The sequence below is a fragment of the Meriones unguiculatus genome, chromosome 8 (assembly GCF_030254825.1).
Source record: "Meriones unguiculatus strain TT.TT164.6M chromosome 8, Bangor_MerUng_6.1, whole genome shotgun sequence".
In the NCBI taxonomy this organism is placed as follows: domain Eukaryota; kingdom Metazoa; phylum Chordata; class Mammalia; order Rodentia; family Muridae; genus Meriones; species Meriones unguiculatus.
The window spans coordinates 90,503,856-90,521,514 of NC_083356.1; the positions used below are offsets into that span (position 1 = coordinate 90,503,856).

General features: G+C 46.6%; 1 protein-coding gene across 2 annotated transcripts in view; it reads left to right on the top strand.

The window, feature by feature from the left end:
• Positions 1–17,659, top strand: part of Kif5c (kinesin family member 5C) — a 148,892-nt gene that overhangs the window by 104,405 nt on the left and 26,828 nt on the right. For both annotated transcript variants that reach the window (XM_060390134.1, XM_021654036.2), the window contains exons 15-21: positions 332–478; positions 4,186–4,374; positions 7,998–8,115; positions 10,258–10,334; positions 10,870–10,979; positions 13,270–13,371; positions 13,582–13,642. In XM_060390134.1, the coding sequence (XP_060246117.1) occupies positions 332–478; positions 4,186–4,374; positions 7,998–8,115; positions 10,258–10,334; positions 10,870–10,979; positions 13,270–13,371; positions 13,582–13,642 (804 nt within the window). The remainder of the gene's footprint in view (positions 1–331; positions 479–4,185; positions 4,375–7,997; positions 8,116–10,257; positions 10,335–10,869; positions 10,980–13,269; positions 13,372–13,581; positions 13,643–17,659) is intronic.

The window sequence follows — 17,659 nt, forward strand, 5'->3', positions numbered from 1 at the left end:
AGAAGACAGTTTTCTGGATTCATTTCTCTCCTTTACCTACTGAGCTGCCCTCTGGGGCCTGGCTTCAGTTTTAGTAACTCACTTTGCTAACATGGAGATTGCCAACTGAAACATACCTGGTTCTTACAAGATAACATCTCGGAATTAAGTTCCTCTCTCAGAGAGCCAAGTGCTGAGCAACCTCTGGGCCTTCCAGGTTCACTTACAACTGGGATCAGAGGAATGATCAAAGAGCTGGGTCAGGCGTGGGCGCTCGCACTCTGGAGGCCAAGGCCTCAGGTAGGAAATTCACGAGCCGCCTTGATAACTTGTGGTTGATTTTGTTTTTCAGACGACACTGACAACCACACAGCGAGAGCTGAGTCAGCTACAGGAGCTTAGTAACCACCAGAAGAAGAGGGCCACGGAGATCCTGAATCTGCTGCTGAAGGATCTGGGCGAGATTGGTGGGATCATCGGGACCAACGACGTCAAGACTGTGAGCCACACTTCCATTCTCTTTTTTTTTTTTAAAGATTTATTTATTACTTATGCAATGTGTGTTAGCATGTACACCTGCACGCCAGAAGAGGGAACCAGATTTCGAGGGAACCAGATTTCATGTTTAGATGGTTGTGAGCCACCATGTGGTTGCTGGGAATTGAACTCAGGACCTTTGGGAAGAGCAATCAGTGCTCTTAACCTCTGAGCCATTTCTCCAGCTCCTCACACTTCCGTTCTCTAGTCCTGCTCCGACTGGTGTGATGTGAGCCAGGCTCTGCGGCACCTGAGGCTCAGGGCTCTGCTCTGCAAGTGTGGCATGCTGGGAGATCCTTGAAGGCAGGAAAAGAAGAGCTGGGGCATGAATCGGGTGGGGGTGGAACAATTTGTCTTTCAGATCTGGGGAGCATCTTCCCGTCCTGGTTGGTTTTGTGCGACTTGTTTTTTGTTTGTTTTTTTTTTTTTGCCTCAGCCTTGCAGTGTCTGTACACTAGGGCTCAGCTGAGGGAAGCTGTTGGCCAGGTCTCAGTTGTCTGCCCCTTAAGAACTCAATGTGGTGAGAATTCTACAGCCAGGGAGTATGAACTGGAAACGCTTCCAGCTGAGAGTCATAGGCAGCTCACAGTGGCTTAAAGAGTAAACCACACTTAATTATCTGCAACAGGCCAAGCTGGGTGCCTTGTTAGTCAGCGAGGTCTGTATCGCCTGGGGCTAATTATCAATATAGACCCCAGGCCAGCCGATCTCAGACATACTGAAGCAGAATCTATCTTTTAAACAAGAATCTCCAGGTGACTCATGGCTTATTAAAGTTAGAGAAACGAAATTTGTTTCATTGAAGTGGCTCAGTAACACAGAGGACGAGTCAATTCTGTTTTCTTTCTGGCTGTCCCTAGCCTGTTTCAGTTTAATATCTTTAAGCGTTTGCTTCATGTAGCAAGATCACTGCTGTAGCACCAAGCATCACATCTTTATTCAGCAATGCAGTGTGGCTTCAACCCTGACCACTTTTATCCAGGAGGGGACTGTATGCTGGAAATTTCCAGTAGATGGAGCTTATACTGGCTGGCCAGGTGTAGGTCATATGGATCATCCCAAAGGAGAATAACGTTCCCATGAACGGCTTATACCCTTGAGTTATGCATACTGGTGTTCCTGAAGACAAGGAAGAGAGAAAAGTAGGGAAATGGAGGGTGGTCCAAAGTTGTCTCAAAGCTGGGGTGAGAAGGAAAAGAGAGGAAAAGGTTACCAGCCAAGAACAACAATGATTGGCTACAATATAGGTGGTTGTCATTAACCAGAAAAACAGGATAGAGGATTACAAAAACAGCTTTAGTGGGGTAAACGTTGGCTGAAATCAACTGCACGCTTCCAAAGCATACTGTTGCATTGTGTCCTGAGGATGGCAATGACCCCCAAAGTTCATCCCTCACTCCAGTGCAAGTGCCCCACAGTTCTGATGAGCATAGCACCTTGGCCAGAGTAGTTACTGTGAGAGTTGATGACACTGGACAGGGAACAGCGTTCCTTAACCTGCTGCTCATGAACCTGAGAACATCTTTGGAGTGTAAACATTTTATCTCTACCCACTGGTCCTTCAGAGAAAGCTGGCAATGATTAAACACTGGGAACCCTGCCATCCCCTCTGGGAGAACAGAAAGCAGCTGCTTGGTGCCTCGGGGCTAGGCTCAGCATCTGGGGCGTTTCACCTTGCAGCTCAGAGTTTCGTGAGTCCCTGTGAGGGAGCGCGTCAGTGTGCAGCACCCTCAGGCCCCACCTGCTTGGCCGCTCTGTGTAAGGGGCAGTTTTTCTAGCAGTATGGTGGTGTTGAGCAGGGCAGTTGTGATGCGGAACTGATTAAAGGCCTCACACGACAAGGGGGAGCTGATTTATGGGAAGCTGGAGGCTCCTGCTGCCTACAGTAAGGAAGGGTCTTTGTTTGTTAGTTGTTTTTTTAAGGAGGGGTCTTTTTAAGCGAAGTTGTAACATGGAGCTGATGAGTAGGCTAGTGAAATCAAAGTGTGTCTGTGCTTTGCCATTAAAGGTCCTTCCTGCCAGAAGCCAAAAGTATGACTGGGAGCATTTTAAAATACTTAATTGGATATTTTGAGATTATTTTTAGGTTCCAGACACTGCATGCCCTAGTTAATTCCATTGACTACTCTCTGCATAGATTGTGGTATTCTCAGACTCTTGTTCCGTGCTGCACCAATGGCAAAAGCTGCCAAGTGTTTTCTGCTCAGTGTTCCCATGCATTGTGGGAAGGATAGAATGAGGAGCACTCACAAACCCAACTTAAGCTTAGCAAGGGCCTCCATGAAGGGGAGTCACGGTTGATAACTGTAGCTTTCCCCACTGTTAACATGGTATTGTGCTGGAGTCATTGTTAAGTATCATTGAGGTTTTTGTTTGTTTGTTTGTTTTTGTTTTTTTTTTGTTTTTCAGTTTTTTGAGACAGGGTTTCTCTGTGTAGGCTTGGCTAGACCAGGCTGGCCTCAAACTCACAGCGACCCACCTGCCTCTGCCTCCTCGAGTGTTGGGATTACAGGCATGCACCTGTAATTGTTGAATTCTTATAAGGCTAAAATCACAGCAGACATGCAGAACTTTCTACTTCATATATGCTACCAATATTTAGGGCTCATACCCAATACTGTTTTCTCTCAGCCCTCAAATGTTTACATAGAAAAATATATGATGAGATAATGACAGCAGTAATAGCATGAGGAGGAGGGGAAGGGGCCGGGGCAGGGGCAGGGGAGGGGCAGTGAGAGGACACTGTGGACGTGAGAATCTAGAGTTAAAAGTTGCCTTCATCTGAAGCTGGCCTTCTTGGGTTAGAAGCTGCTGGGACATAGTCTTCCTAAGGTGCAAGGCTGCCCTCTGGTGGTCAAATATAATACACACAAAGCTACTGTCTTCATGGCTTGGCTTGTGTAGCAGCCTCTCAGCCGATGGGGCTATCCCAAATACCTCATGTATCTGTTTTTTGGTTTCCAGTGGAGCTCTGAAACGTAGAAACTGGATGTGTCTCTTTCAGAAAAACCTCTCTTCTCAATATAAGTTTAGTTTTTTTGTTTGTTTGTTTGTTTTTGTTTGTTTTTTTTTACATATCTTAATAAGTAGGTTACCGTGGAAGGACAGGTGTGAAAAAAGGCAAAGAGGAAAGAGATTGACAGCAACCGGTAGCTAAGCAGGGAAACCTTCACCAGGAGGAGATGCTGGAATGAACTGTGCATTCTCAGGCATCAGAGGTTCTATTGGAAGACTTTGGATTGAGTCTGTTATGTTCCAGCCATTGCACATAGACATTGGGCTTCTCACCACTGTGGACCGTATGAAGGAAAGAACTAAAATGCTCACTGAGTTTATGTACAGGTGGGACTAAGGCCCCCTATGGGGACACTGGCTCTCACTGTTGTAGACATGCAGGGTAAGGATTCTGGGAAGGTTTCTCCTTTGCACATTCTTCAGTAGTTTCTCTTCCTGTGTCGTCCCTTCTATCCTCCAGTCAATTGCATGGATAACTGAGGAGTACATTTGATGATGGTTTTGATGGGAACTTGCTCAGGTGTAGTCTCTGAGGACTTTGTGTTCAGCTTCCCCTGTGAACAGACTTCTTGCCAAAAAGCGAGGGATGTCTCCAGGACCCATAGTCATGTTTCAGGGGGTCCACGAGTTTCTCATGTTCCCTCCTGTGCTCAGCTGGCAGATGTGAACGGAGTCATCGAAGAGGAGTTCACCATGGCACGCCTGTACATCAGCAAAATGAAGTCAGAGGTCAAGTCCCTTGTGAACCGTAGCAAGCAGCTGGAGAGTGCCCAGATGGACTCCAACAGGAAGATGAATGCCAGCGAGAGGGAGCTGGCGGCTTGCCAGTTGCTCATCTCCCAGGTAGGCTGTCCGTCCATCTCTGTTCACACTCATCTATTGGGATCTGTTGCCTCCACGCCCTCCTCGGGACTGATGGTGCGTACTGGATGGAATCTGTGCCTAATTCAGCCGAATGTGAGCGTGGCTTAGGTTATCCCCCACACATCCTTCTTTTTGTCTCCTTAAGACAAAAATTTCACTTTGTAGCTCAGATTGACCTTGAACTCATCCTCCTGTCTCAGCCCCACTCCCTCATACCCTGCTTTGAATATGGGCGACAGGTGTGTGTATTACCTAGGCTGGTCTCTGGGTTTATCTTCAGGGCTAGATTTTGTTGGGTAAATTACACAAATCCCTCAAGGCTTTCTATCTTCAAAGCATCTATCTCCATTTCTCTGTCCACGCATGGGTGATTATGTAGTTAGGCATGTATAATGTCTAAGTCTCTTATCAGCTAAGGAGACATTGCTACACCCTGTACATCCCTACTTTAATTTAAGATGTGCTAATAAGAAACTGTGGTGTTGATGATGGCGACAAGGCGCTGCTTCATTGTTTATCGCATGCACACACAGCACTAAAAATTTCATGTGCATTTTTTGCTTGCTTTTTAAAAACTTCTGTAGGCAGGTTTCATTCCTATTCGTAAAGATGTGATTGTGATTATACATATTTTCCCAATACGTGATGACGGAGCTGCACATAAACCAAAGCTTGTGTCCTGGCTTCCTAAGCTCAGAGCGTGTTTCACTGATGACTTAGCAAGCCTGCTAAGTCCTTTTCCCATTGGGATGGTGTTTTCATCTCTGGAAGGTAGTTCAGAGGACCACGGAGCAGCTCCGGCTACCCTGACGTGTAAGCTTACCGTCTGGGTTTGAGATTCCGAGATGGTGCCAGTGTGGGTGGGTGGCTCACTGGCTTGTAAAAGAGTCATTTGGGGAAACAGGTACCAGTGTGTACTGGCATGTCTAACAGTATCAAGAGGCAGACAAAAAAAACAAAAAACAAAACAAAACAAAAAAAACCAAACCCATCGTATTATAATATTCCTTTAAACATTAATAACATGCAGTAATAGGTAGAGCGCCAACCTAATTGCTGAAAATGGATTCCATGGGTTGTTTTTTATATTAAGTAAAATATGATTTAAAGGCTTATTCAGTGTTGGCATGTGATGATGAGAAATAACTTAGTAGTCCTTTTGAAAACATTTAGGAAACATAAAACCAGAAAAAAAGTATCTTATGTTTCTGTGTGTGTGAGCACAGCACAGGTGTGCTCGTGTGTATGTGCACATGTGGAGACCAAAGGTAGACTTTCCTCTGTGTTTTCTGAGACAGGGTAGCTGTTAGTGATACTGACGTGTTGATCGTGTTTCGGCCTGAGTAGCTGGCCCACAATGCCCTGGGGCCTGCCTGTCTTTGCTGATCCTCAGTACTAGGGCTGCAGGCAAATGCCACCACTCTCAGCCTTGATATGGCTTCCGGGGATTCAGGTGTAGGTCATGTGTGTGGAACACACTTCTACTCTCTGTGCAGCTCCCTAACCTGTGAGTGGTCTTTTCATCCAGTAATTTTGTGAGTACTACTTTTCATTGGTAACGGAGATGAAATTTTGAAGTTTCATAAGGTATTATAATTTCCTGATTAAAATAGTAAAAGCTCACGTGGAAACTGTTGGATATGCACTATTACTTTACGTTATTGTAAAATATATTATCCAAACACCTGTTGACAGACAAATGATGGAGTTATGTGGAAGAATATTACATAGTACTTATAAAATATAAAAACTCATAGAACTTGGGCATTTGGAAAGAATAATTACATAAAATTAAGTTAAAATGAAAACACTAAGTTTAATCTATACCGTTTTATATCTTTGTAAAATATATCTTAATTTGTAAGACAGGGTGGTTTGTAGGTGAAATTCATACTGCATGTTTGCAGATTTGCTCTATATTTTTATAACTATATTGTCATTAGCAACAAGAACTTCTTTGTTTCTTTATCTGCAGCAAGACATTTTTAGAATTTGTAAAACTTGAGGGGAAAAGATAAACATTAAAGAAAGGTACAGCTCAACCCTAGTTTCTAGGCCGCCTTTGAGACTATGGCACGGGTTTGGGAGGTACTCCGTAATCCCAACAGTTGGGGGCTGAAGTCAGCCACAGGCAGAGCCTCCATGGCCAGCAGCCCAGCACTTCCTGTCCAGCTGGACATGGCAGCTCCGTGCCCAAATCCCTCCTGCACAGGGCGCACTGACATGAATCCTCAGATCAGGTCAGCTGTGCCCTGGAGTGAGTGAGGAGGAGGAGACAGTGCAGCCTGAAGAGCTCCTGGATGAGGGCGCGGCTCGAACTGCAGTGCTCAGAGTGGGCCCTCGACGTGCATGTAGGCTGTGAACTCTGCTCACTGGAGCGAGTGTAGCCAGAGGAAGGTTTAGGAAAACTCACTCTCAAGTGTGGGGTCCTGGCTTCAGAGCGACACTGACTGGTTTCTGAGAGCAGAGTTAAAATAAGGATGCTTAAAAGTTCGGAAAACCTTACTGTGTTGGCACTGAGTGCAGCTTCCCACGAGGCTGCTTTATTCTCTGCTACAGTACAGAGTACAGTACAGTTCGGCCATTGCTGCTTCTTGGAGGTTTAATGCTAACAGAACCTTGGCGCTTCATTTTCTGGTGCGGTTTAAGGAATCTAATGGTATTTCTCACTGAAATTCTTTCTTCTTTGTGTGTTTCTCCCCCCCCCCCCCAAAAAAAAAGCTGTTTTTCTCTCTCCTCCAACTGAGTTGCTGAGGAGTTCTATCATCAGAATTCATTCTGCAGGGTCTTCCTGCCTAAACATGAATCCCGGATCTAGAGGGGAACAATCTGCAGATTCCATCTGCCTAGAATTCACCATTATGCCTGTTCAACCAACTGAGCCCCCGCCCATTTATTGACTCATCCCACTGGTGTTTATTAAGTATCTACTCTATACCCTTATGAGCCAAGGGAAAAAAAAAAAAAAGAGCTGTAAAAAAAGTCTGAGGCCTGGTAAGAAGCCAGCCGGGACATGTGTGCATGTGTGAACAGTGCTGGCATACAGAGAACTGTTCAGAGAGAGGAACCTTGAGATGCAAGATCTCTAGTGACCAGAATCGGTGAATTGTGTGTGAGGGCCAGAAGAAGAGCAGATGCGCTATTTGAATCTACAGGTGCATGTCCAAAGGATGAGGCCTTTAGCTCTGGATGTTTCCTAGCTCCTTCAGCACACATCCTCCCCCTCCTCCTCCTCAGGGTGCTGGGATTGAATCCAGGCCACTGTTCACACTAGGCCGGTGCTGCAATATTGAGCTACACCATTAGCTGCTCGGCTTTTACCATGAGGAAGGAAACCAGGCTGGGCTTTGGTCTCCACATGAAGGGGAAGAGCACAAGGGACATGGCCAGGCAGGATCTGTGGAGACCAAAGCTTCAGAGTACATGAAAAAAGCAGAGACCTGCCTTGGTCTCCAATTCCGAGTCGCAGGCAAAGGACGAAGTACGAGCCATTCCATGGTGAGGTCTCTAACTTGTTTTTTCCTACTGGACAGCTCCAAGTGAGCCTAGACAACCACCTACTGGGTACTCACCTTTCTTTCCGATCTGTTTTTTGCTCAAAGCACGAGGCCAAGATCAAATCTCTGACAGACTACATGCAGAACATGGAACAGAAAAGGCGGCAGCTGGAAGAGTCCCAGGACTCACTCAGCGAGGAGCTGGCCAAGCTCCGAGCCCAAGGTAAATATTGACTCCTTCGCAGGTGTCAGACACTTGGCCTAAGCCAGGCTCTAGCTGGCTGAGTCCCGATGTTTAGTTTTGTTCAGTCACAGCATTTCTGTGTCTGCTGGGAGCCACAGCATTACTGAAAGAAAAAAAACAAAAAACAAAAACAAAAAAACAAACAACCCAATGCTAGCCCACTGCATATCTACTGCCTTTCCAGCTTCCCTCTGTCCACCCAGCTGACTTGGCCACATCCTCCTCTTCCAACCCAGTTGGCCTCTAGTCACTCAGCAAAACTTGTCCCTATGCTTGTCAGATGCCTCTCTGCCTCTGCTCGTTTCTGTTGTGACTGCCCTGAAACAACCTAGTTAGGGACTGTGGCTAAGTCAATATGCCGAGGGGTCTCACTGCAGTCTTCTCTGGGCTAGTTACCCTGCCGTATCCCAGCGGTGGTTCTGAAATGCAGATTCTGTCTTCTGTCAGACCCCGTGGATCTTGTCCTGCCATGGAATTCTGAACTTGCATATTTTTTAAACAAGCTTTTCCTTTAGCCACATGGTATCTGACACGCAGGAAATGCTTAATAAATGTGAGTAAACAGAAGCAAAAATTAGGGTGGCAATCAGAAATGCAAAAACCAGAACAGGGCTTACAAACATTACAACGTGCAGGGTGAGGCCAACCATACATAGTGAAGGCTGAAGTGAAATTTAATTCTTTGTAGAGTAGAGCAATTTGAATAACCCTAACAGTTCTGTGTGTCATTTGATCCTCAAATCTTAAGTATTTATTCCAAATTTTTATTTCATATTTTTAAAGATATAGTCTGTGTGTCTGTGTGTGTAGGTGCCACACAGAAGAGGGTGCTGGATGCCCTGTAGGGGGAATGATAGGCATTTGTGAGCCATCTGGTCTGGATGCTGAGAACTGAACTCTGTCCTCTGGAAGAACAGCAAGTGCTCTTAAATACTGAGCCATCTCTCCAGCCCCTCATCACAGAACTTTAGATTAGAAAAGCAAAATCAGGAATGCAGGGAAGAGGAAAAAAGAAAATCACTCAAATATCTAAAAGTTAATAGAATATTGGTCTTCCTGTTATAGACAAAGCATGCATGTGTGTAGTGATGGTTAAGATGAAGTGTTATAGTCTTTATTGAAGTTATTAAAAATAAATGGATCCTTGAAGTCTTAGAAATTAATATTTAAAGTAAAAAATGCTTTGTTGAGTAGTGGGATTGATGTCATTATCATTTCACTTCCTTTATTTTCATATAAAGCTCTTTACTAGATAAATACTTGCTGCAAATTAAGGAGAAAGAGCCCTGCCATAGCTTTGTAACATGTTATTTTTGTGGTAAGAAGTGAAGATTGAGAGTAGAGTATGCCACCTTAACATTGGGTAAGGGAAAGCATTTCCCCTCTTGCATCTTTGCTGCAAAGGGGCCACTGAATAGAAATACAAACAGAGAGAAATAAAGTAAAACAGACTAGAGAAATAATGAGATAGATGCCACTGTTCAAATGATATTTGCTCCCTGCCCCCATCTCCCCACCTCTCCAGCTCTCTAGCTCAGGATGCCCTTGCACACATGCTCAGGGAGCCCCACGGAGTGCTGGCCACAGCCCTGCCCACCTGGGGTCCCCTGGTGAATCCAGAAAGTGTTAGAATAGATTCACGTTTCCCTTGTTTTCATCTTTAGCTTGTTTCCCTGCTCCAGATTCTTAGAAAATCAACAGCTACTCCTGGGAGGTAAATTAACTCCTTGTGGAGTTCTGCCAGTGACACGAATCCAGATGTCACCTCCCCCTCACAGGAGGTTTATAATCTGTAAGGCATGATCATGCCTGCACCCTCAGGGCCGGCTCCCACAGGCCGAGTGAAAAGCGGTGCTAGGGCCGTCTGCTTCTAGTTAGCTTCTTCCTTTCCTTGGTGCTCTCCCAGGGTTGCAGTCCACCTGGGGTCCCCAGCACCAGCCCAGGCCACAAGAGAGGTCAGCTGGAGGTGTCGGTGCTTTGTCAGAGGCTTCCCCCACCCCTGCATGCCATCACTGGTGGCTGGTATTTGCCCTGTGTCGTCATGGTTTTGTTTTCTGAGTTTTTGCTTTGGGTACGAGTCCTGGTAGTTAAAACTTAAGTTGCTTTTACAACCTGAAACAGAAAAAATGCATGAAGTCAGTTTCCAAGATAAGGAAAAGGAGCACCTGACAAGACTTCAGGACGCCGAGGAGATGAAGGTGAGTCCGAGTGTACTTCATGAGCACACATCTGGCACAGTCTGTCCTCAGACCAGTGCCTGTCAGGGTAAGGCAGAGAGGAGAGGAACCACAGCTGGGTCTTCAGAACCTGATGGGACTGTTCAGGAAACCAGAAACGTCTGTGAATACGGTTAGGTTGCCTTGATGTCTTTGTGTTTCCTGTTCCTGAGGGAGTAAGTCACTTGTCTGGGTTACTCAGATAGAAGGAGAAATGTGTGTCCTGACTGGCCTGGCCAGCAAAGCCCTGTAGCTCCGGTGAGTGGTAGAAGGACAAGGGCAAAGTTCTCTGCACTTACGGAGCTGGTTGCCTCTGGGGCCCTCTCGGTTTTATGACAGATCTGTGGGCTTTGCTGTGCTGATGAAGGAAGGCCAGGAGCTAGGGCACAAGAGCTAGAAACACTCTTCCTTTGGGGTTTTAATGTCTAAGGGAGGTTAGACACGGATGCAGCGCTTGCCACTGAGTGGGCAGAGTGCCAACAAACTGACGCCACATTTCTCCTGGCCTGGCTTGCAGAAGGCTCTGGAGCAGCAGATGGAGAGTCACCGGGAAGCACACCAGAAGCAGCTGTCCAGACTTCGCGACGAGATTGAGGAGAAGCAGAGAATCATTGACGAGATTCGGGAGTGAGTTGGCCAGGGGCTCTCGGGACATGGGCATGCTCAGGCCTTGTAAGCCAGACTTAAAGGACATGGCTTTTGGGCAGGGCCCCTTGTCTCCTTGTGCCTGGGCTCTGTGCTCTGCCCAGGTGGTGCTACCTCTGAAGTCTGTTCTCCCATCTGGAGCTCAGCCTGCTTGGGCTCTAGTATAGCGGTGGCAGACAGGCCTAGCCACCCCTTTGCATCACCCCAACCTGGGACAGGATCAGCTCAGGGGAGACTCGACTTGGAAGATATATATCCAGGAGCCAGACAGACTATGAAAGTATGAACAGAAAAAAAGGCTATTTCTCTCCAGAGAAGCCATTTGGCATCACTGCCTCTCTAGCCCAGCAATAATGTACCTATAATCATTTGGTCACTCCGAGACATATGCCAGTATGTGTCTGTGCATGGTAGATGTCAGTATACGGTGCCACTGCTACCATATGGCATCGTGGTAGCTTAACTATGCCTTCTCAGAGTCTTTGGGGAATCCCCTGCTCCAGAGCACCCTTTCCTTTTCTGTAGCACAAGTCCTCTAGCTACAAAGCTCCCTTCTGGGGGGGAGGATCTTATTCTGGGGGCTGTTTATTGCCTTGACATAGTAGATCTCCCTGGGAGTCCCTGAACCCCTTTGTAGAGCAGCCTTTTAAATACTCCCCTAAAAGGCATGCATTACAAAGACAACATGTCTACTGAAACAGAATTTCATCCACTGCCCCTCCTCCAACTAGGGCAAGCTCCCTCCTACCCCCCACCTCCCTTCACCCCCGTCACTACACTACCACTGCCACTTTCTGTAGATGAAGAATTAGATATGGGAAGCAAGGTTGAATTATTTACTTAAGGTCACACAGCTAAATAGGAATCAGACTGGAGCTAAGCGTTTAATTCTCCAGGCTACTGATCCAAATCTTTTCAGAGTATGTGAGCTGCTTGCAAGTGTATTTGCATCTTGAGGGAGAAGGGGGAGAGGAGCAGGAGTCTAGGTGATATGCTGGATCTGTGGAGTCTGCCTCAGGACAGGCCTCAGCATGCCCTCCTCTCCTCCTTCTGCTCCTGCCCCATTCAGACACACCCTGAGCTTCTCCTAGATATGACTCTGATTAATCCCTCTCAAAACAAGCTGCTAAAAGAGAAGGAAGAAGGAAAAGGGAGAGAGAGAGAACATCAGTGCATGAGTTTTTATACAGGGAGCTTTGTGGGCTTGGGCTCGCTGGTGCTTCTGGCTTCCTTCACAGAGTCCTGTGGTCCCATCCTCATATGTGGTTTTATGAGCACCGATGTGGTGTAGAAGTGGACTAGACACTCCTATCTTAGCGTTTCTATTCTTATGATAAAGCACCGTGACCAAGGTCAACTGGGGGAGGAAAGGATTACTTCAACTTACAGTGAACAGTTCACCGTCAGGGAAGTCAGGTCAGGAACTTAAGACAGAAGCCATGAAGGGATGCTGCCTGCTGGCTTGCTCCTCATGGCTGCTCAGCCTGCTTTCTTAGAGCACCCAGGACCACCAGCCCAGGGATAACACCTCCCCCGTGAGCTGGTCCCTCCCACATCAGTCGTCAATTAAAAAACAAACAAACAAACAAACAAAAACCACTACAGACTTGCCCACAGGCAGGCCTTACAGAGGCAGTTCCTCCGCTGAGAGCACCTCTTCCCAAATGCCTTTAGCTCCTGTCAAATTGGCATAAATTTGACCACCCCAACCAGATGATGACTTTTCTTTCTGCACAAAACCTGAGCCGTGTTCTTCCTAAGGTCTGTCTGAATGTTCTATGGACCAAGGGACTGCTCCCCATCCCCCACCCCCCGAATTCGCTGCTCTCCTCAGAAAGCAGCTTCCAATACCTGGGGGGAGGGGGATTAAGATGGCCAAAATAGTTACCTGAGTAAACAGCTATTCTCTGGGTGGTTACAGCAGCAGAACTTGTGTAACAAGCTCTCTCTCTCTTCCTCTCTCCCTCTCTCTAAGCCTCACCTTTTCCTCAATGTCATTACATCCCCACAGAAGCCCTTGCACACAAACAAACTATAAATACACCCTCAAAGCCTTTGTTTCATTTCATGCTTCCTAGCTGCTCCCCAGAAATTAGTTTTCACTTGGGCAGAGAAGAAGCTGTGAGGTTGTTCTCTGATCCCTCAAAATCCTCCTGAATTGCTGCCTTTATTGCACAGAACTAATGGGGCTGGAATAGAACCAGGGCTTTAGGCGGATGACTCACGTGTTCAAGCTGGTCTGGAATATATTGGTTTTTCCTCTCAATTTCAGTTTGAATCAGAAGCTGCAACTGGAACAGGAGAGGCTCAGCTCTGATTATAACAAGCTGAAAATAGAGGACCAGGAGAGAGAAGTGAAGCTGGAGAAGCTCCTGTGAGTGCCGTAAACCGACTTCTCATCCTTGGGGGGCCTGAGAACCAGCCCTTGTGCTGGAGCCCACAGGTTCTGGCCAGGTCCACCTGTTTAAAGTAGCAGTGACTGTCTGTTCTCTGCACAGCCTTGTTCATTTCCCTTAGATGCAAATTGCATCTGTCCCGGTTCTGGTTCTCGCTTGGTGGTTCATGATTCCTTCCTGTCTCCCAGGTTGCTCAATGATAAAAGAGAACAAGCCAGGGAGGACCTCAAGGGACTGGAGGAGACTGTGGTGAGTCAGTTCCCAACTCAGCTCACTCTCAGAGGCCTGACTTGCTTGTGGTCTACTGAGTTGTTTATTCTAAAATTTTATCTGTGCACACCTTTCCTGCATAGCTTTTAGACACAAAGCATTCTGTTTCAGATGGGGATTTGCAGAAATCACTTTTAGCAGAACTAATTCATTGATTGATTAGTCAGGCATTTGTCCCATAATCCTGAAACACTTGAGAGCACCGAATACTAACCACAGGACCACGAGGGAGCATCAACACTTGAATTAAGAATTAGATTCCATTGTAGACCAGTCTCTGCCCTTTGAGACTCCACTCAACTTTCAACAGATATTTAGCAAGCACCCACGGAAGCTGGCACTTGTCTAAAGGCTTGGGTATATCGGTACAGAGGTTAGGGAAGCCTGTCCTCTAGAAACTGACCTTGACAAAGTGAGCTGAGGGGAAGAATATTCCACGAGCAATTACCTGTGGCATGTGGTGGTGATGGAGACATCAGTGTGTGACTTCGTGAAAGAGAGTAGAGGGCAGACACAAGAGGACAGCGCCGGAGCAGGTGCCTCGCAGGAGGGCTAGGAAGAAGAGCAGGAGGCCCCGCATGCCTCTGGAAGGGCTCACTATTTGAAATTGCTTTTGGGTTTCTCTGTGCTGTGCCTACAGATACTGGCTTCCTCTGCCAGCCTTCGTTTCAGTGGCTATGCAGGACAGCAGCCAGTCACAGTTCATAGCTGCGGCTTATCACAGACCGTCTGACAGCATGATCCGGTGAAAACGTGTTTTGGCTTGCCCATGTTTAAATTCATCGGCACCTTCTGATCCCACTCATGGGTCACGTGAGGCTATGTGGGACAGAGCCCGTCCCCAGCAACTTAGGGACTCAGGCTGTGGGCAGATGGCTACTCCCATCTGGAACTGAGGCTGCATGCTGGCTCCTGGGCCAGCACATACTGCTCCTCAGAGGAATGAGGACACGAGCCTTTGGGACAGGGGTCAAAGGCCTGTGCCGACAGGAAGTTGGACCTTTCAAGGGTGAAGTCTATAGGGAAAATAGACTCGAAACCATGAGATTGCTTCATCTACATAGTTTAATGGAGCAGTGCAGCCCATAACTGAATGTTCTTATAGAATTGCAGGAAAATGTTGAACATTGAAGCTTTACTAGATCCCTGCCATTGGGGATGTATGATAATTCGGATTGTTCTCTTCTTGCACCCCTGTGCAGCCATGTCCCCGTGTTTACCTTCAGTTTCTCTGCTGTGCTCACACACACCTTGCCCATGTATTTGCACATACAAATTGTCATCATACCACACACTCACTTTCACAGCGTCGTCTGGGCCTGGCCACATGTCCTGATTGTCCATTTGATGTTCGTGTTTGTTCCTAGACACTCACAAGTGCATCCTCTCACTAACGATTTTTCTCATTCGAACACATTTTGTTCATTCACAGAAGTTGTGTACTTGAAGCTCACTCTTGCCTTTTCTCATTCCTTTCCTCACAGACCAGTATGTACAAATGCTCAGTAAACTCAGACATGTGCACATTCAATCAGAGTCACAGCTTACCCTCACATAAGTCACTCTCATGGGTCCTTTCTTTCTCTCACACATGCTCACACACACATTCTCTCTCTCACACACAGTCCTTTTCTCTCACACGTACTTTTTCTCTCTCAAACACACACATCACACATAATACTCTTTCTCTCATGCACACAATCTCTCCCTCACACACAACACTCTCCACTCCTCTTATATCCACATACACCTCTTCTTTCTCCTACTCACAAGCTTCCTTGTCTCTATCCCTGCAAACATAATAAATGAAGGATTAGTAGCCAGTTCCTTTGCCTCTTAGGTGCTTGAATATATATTAAATGGCATGTTTTCCCAGTAGCCTCTATCATATCCTCAATTATTTTCTCTCCTTCTCTCCCCCAAGCTCATTTCTTAGTAATCTGGCTGTGCCTACACAGGCTTGCTCCCATGAACTGTCCCCCCTACACACATATCCATCCCTCCTCCACACAAGGACAGCCCCCCTAACATGGTGGCTCCTCTTCCTCTTTCTCTTTTCCCTGCCACCTCCACTCCCCTTCCATTAAATCCAGGACTGGATTCCTGCAGTGTGTGCTGTTTTGGACTTGAAAATTTGCCCTCAGCCTTGAACTCCTTCTAAGCTGAGCTGTAGATATCCTTCAGAGACAGGCTTTTGCTGTCCTTGGCTGTCCATTGTGTCCTCAAGGCCCTGGCGTGCAAGCCTGAGTGCTGAATCTTGCTGCAGACTGGCCATCCGTGGTGTTCTTTGGCTCACGGCAAGACACAGCCCACTTCCGTTAGATCCCACCTCACGCCATACTGACCGCCTCTGTAGTGCCATCCTCCACCATGATAGAAAGCTTGCCCCAGAACTCTCACATGGGCTGGGGTGGGGGTGGAAGTAGCCTTTGATGGCGAAAGAACTGAGGCCAGTTAGAGGTTGGAGAAATGATCGTGAATGTGATTGCAGCAAGAAGCCGAGTAACAGCTGCGTAAGCATCAGTGTGCGGCAGTATAAAGCGCCTGACACGCCTTTGACGGCCCAGCCAGGCTGTGAGCACTGAGAGAAAGGGGCCAGCTCTTTGTTGTATTTATGTCCTGAGGAGAGGTCTGGCGTCTGGGCAGGGTGTCAAGCCTTCTTCCATCCTTTTAGTGTCCTCGTGCTTTTCACTGGAAGATAGTAACTGTGATCACAGTGTAGGCAGAAACCAGAGATCTGAGGCCGAGGGCAGCGTGCAGGGCATTTGCAAACATTAAGGGATGCTGGGACTGAACTCCCTGCAGCAGGGGTGTAGGGCAGCCTGGAGAGTGGTGAGCACTCTCTGCGCCCCTTCCTACGCCGTGAGGCAGCTCACTGGTACCGTGGGCATGTTATTCATAATACCAGACCTGTTTGGCTTCCTGCAGAAAGCGACCTACCTCATCCAAGGATGCAAAGGACTTTAGGTGCTTCTTACTTCAACACAGAATTGAACCTAATAATAAGATCTTAAATTATACAGAATCTTATTCCAAGAAAACCGTTTCCTTAACTTGGGGTCCTGTTTCTACCTTTTGAATGTAAGCCCGTGTAAGTTTCATCCCCTGACATCTGTCAATTTTTATAGGTGAAAACATTGAAAAGAGTCTCCTCCTTGCTTCTAAGGAAATAATTTACATGAAATGAACATCTTTTGTAGAAAACATATGAGAAGCCAGGTTAGAAAAGATAGGTCAGTAGTTAAGAGCATTTACTAATTTTGTAGAAGACGTGAGCTCAGTTTCCAGCACCCACACAGGGCAACACACAACCACCTATAATTTCAGCTCAGGAGGATCCAATGCCCTCTTCTCAAATCTTCCAAAACCTGCATTCATGTGTGGAATGCACACACGTGTGTGCGCATGCACAAACAGGAAATAAACCTTGAAAAGAATAGGCCTGGCAGTGCTGTAGCGGTGGACATCTTTAACCTGAGTATGTGAGAGACAGAGGCAGGAAGATCTCTATGAGTTTGAGGCCATCCTGGTCTATATAATGAATTCAAGGCCAATCAGAGCTACAGAAAATAAGACCCTGACTAAAATTTATGTATATAAATTATACACACACACACACACACACACAAACACATATGTTTATGTAGGTGTGGAGACAAAAACTTGAATAGAATAAAATGCTTTGATCTTCTTGTTTTGTTAGCGAAGATCACCAGGTTTGGTTCTGGCCCTTGTCTCATCACTCTTATCTTTCAGTGTTCATAGAAAATAATCCAAAATGAAGGAGGGAATTGCCAGCTCTTGGGATAGTGACTCATATTAGCCATCGTACTGACCACTTACTGAGTCCAGAAATTGTGTAAAAGCTTTTTAGATCTTCTTATTTGGCCTTGATGCCAGTGAGTCAAATTCTCTTTGCCTTCACCTTAAAAACGAGAGAACACACAGGACGTTCAGGTGACTTGCCCAGAGCCACCAGATGGAGAGTCTGAGAAG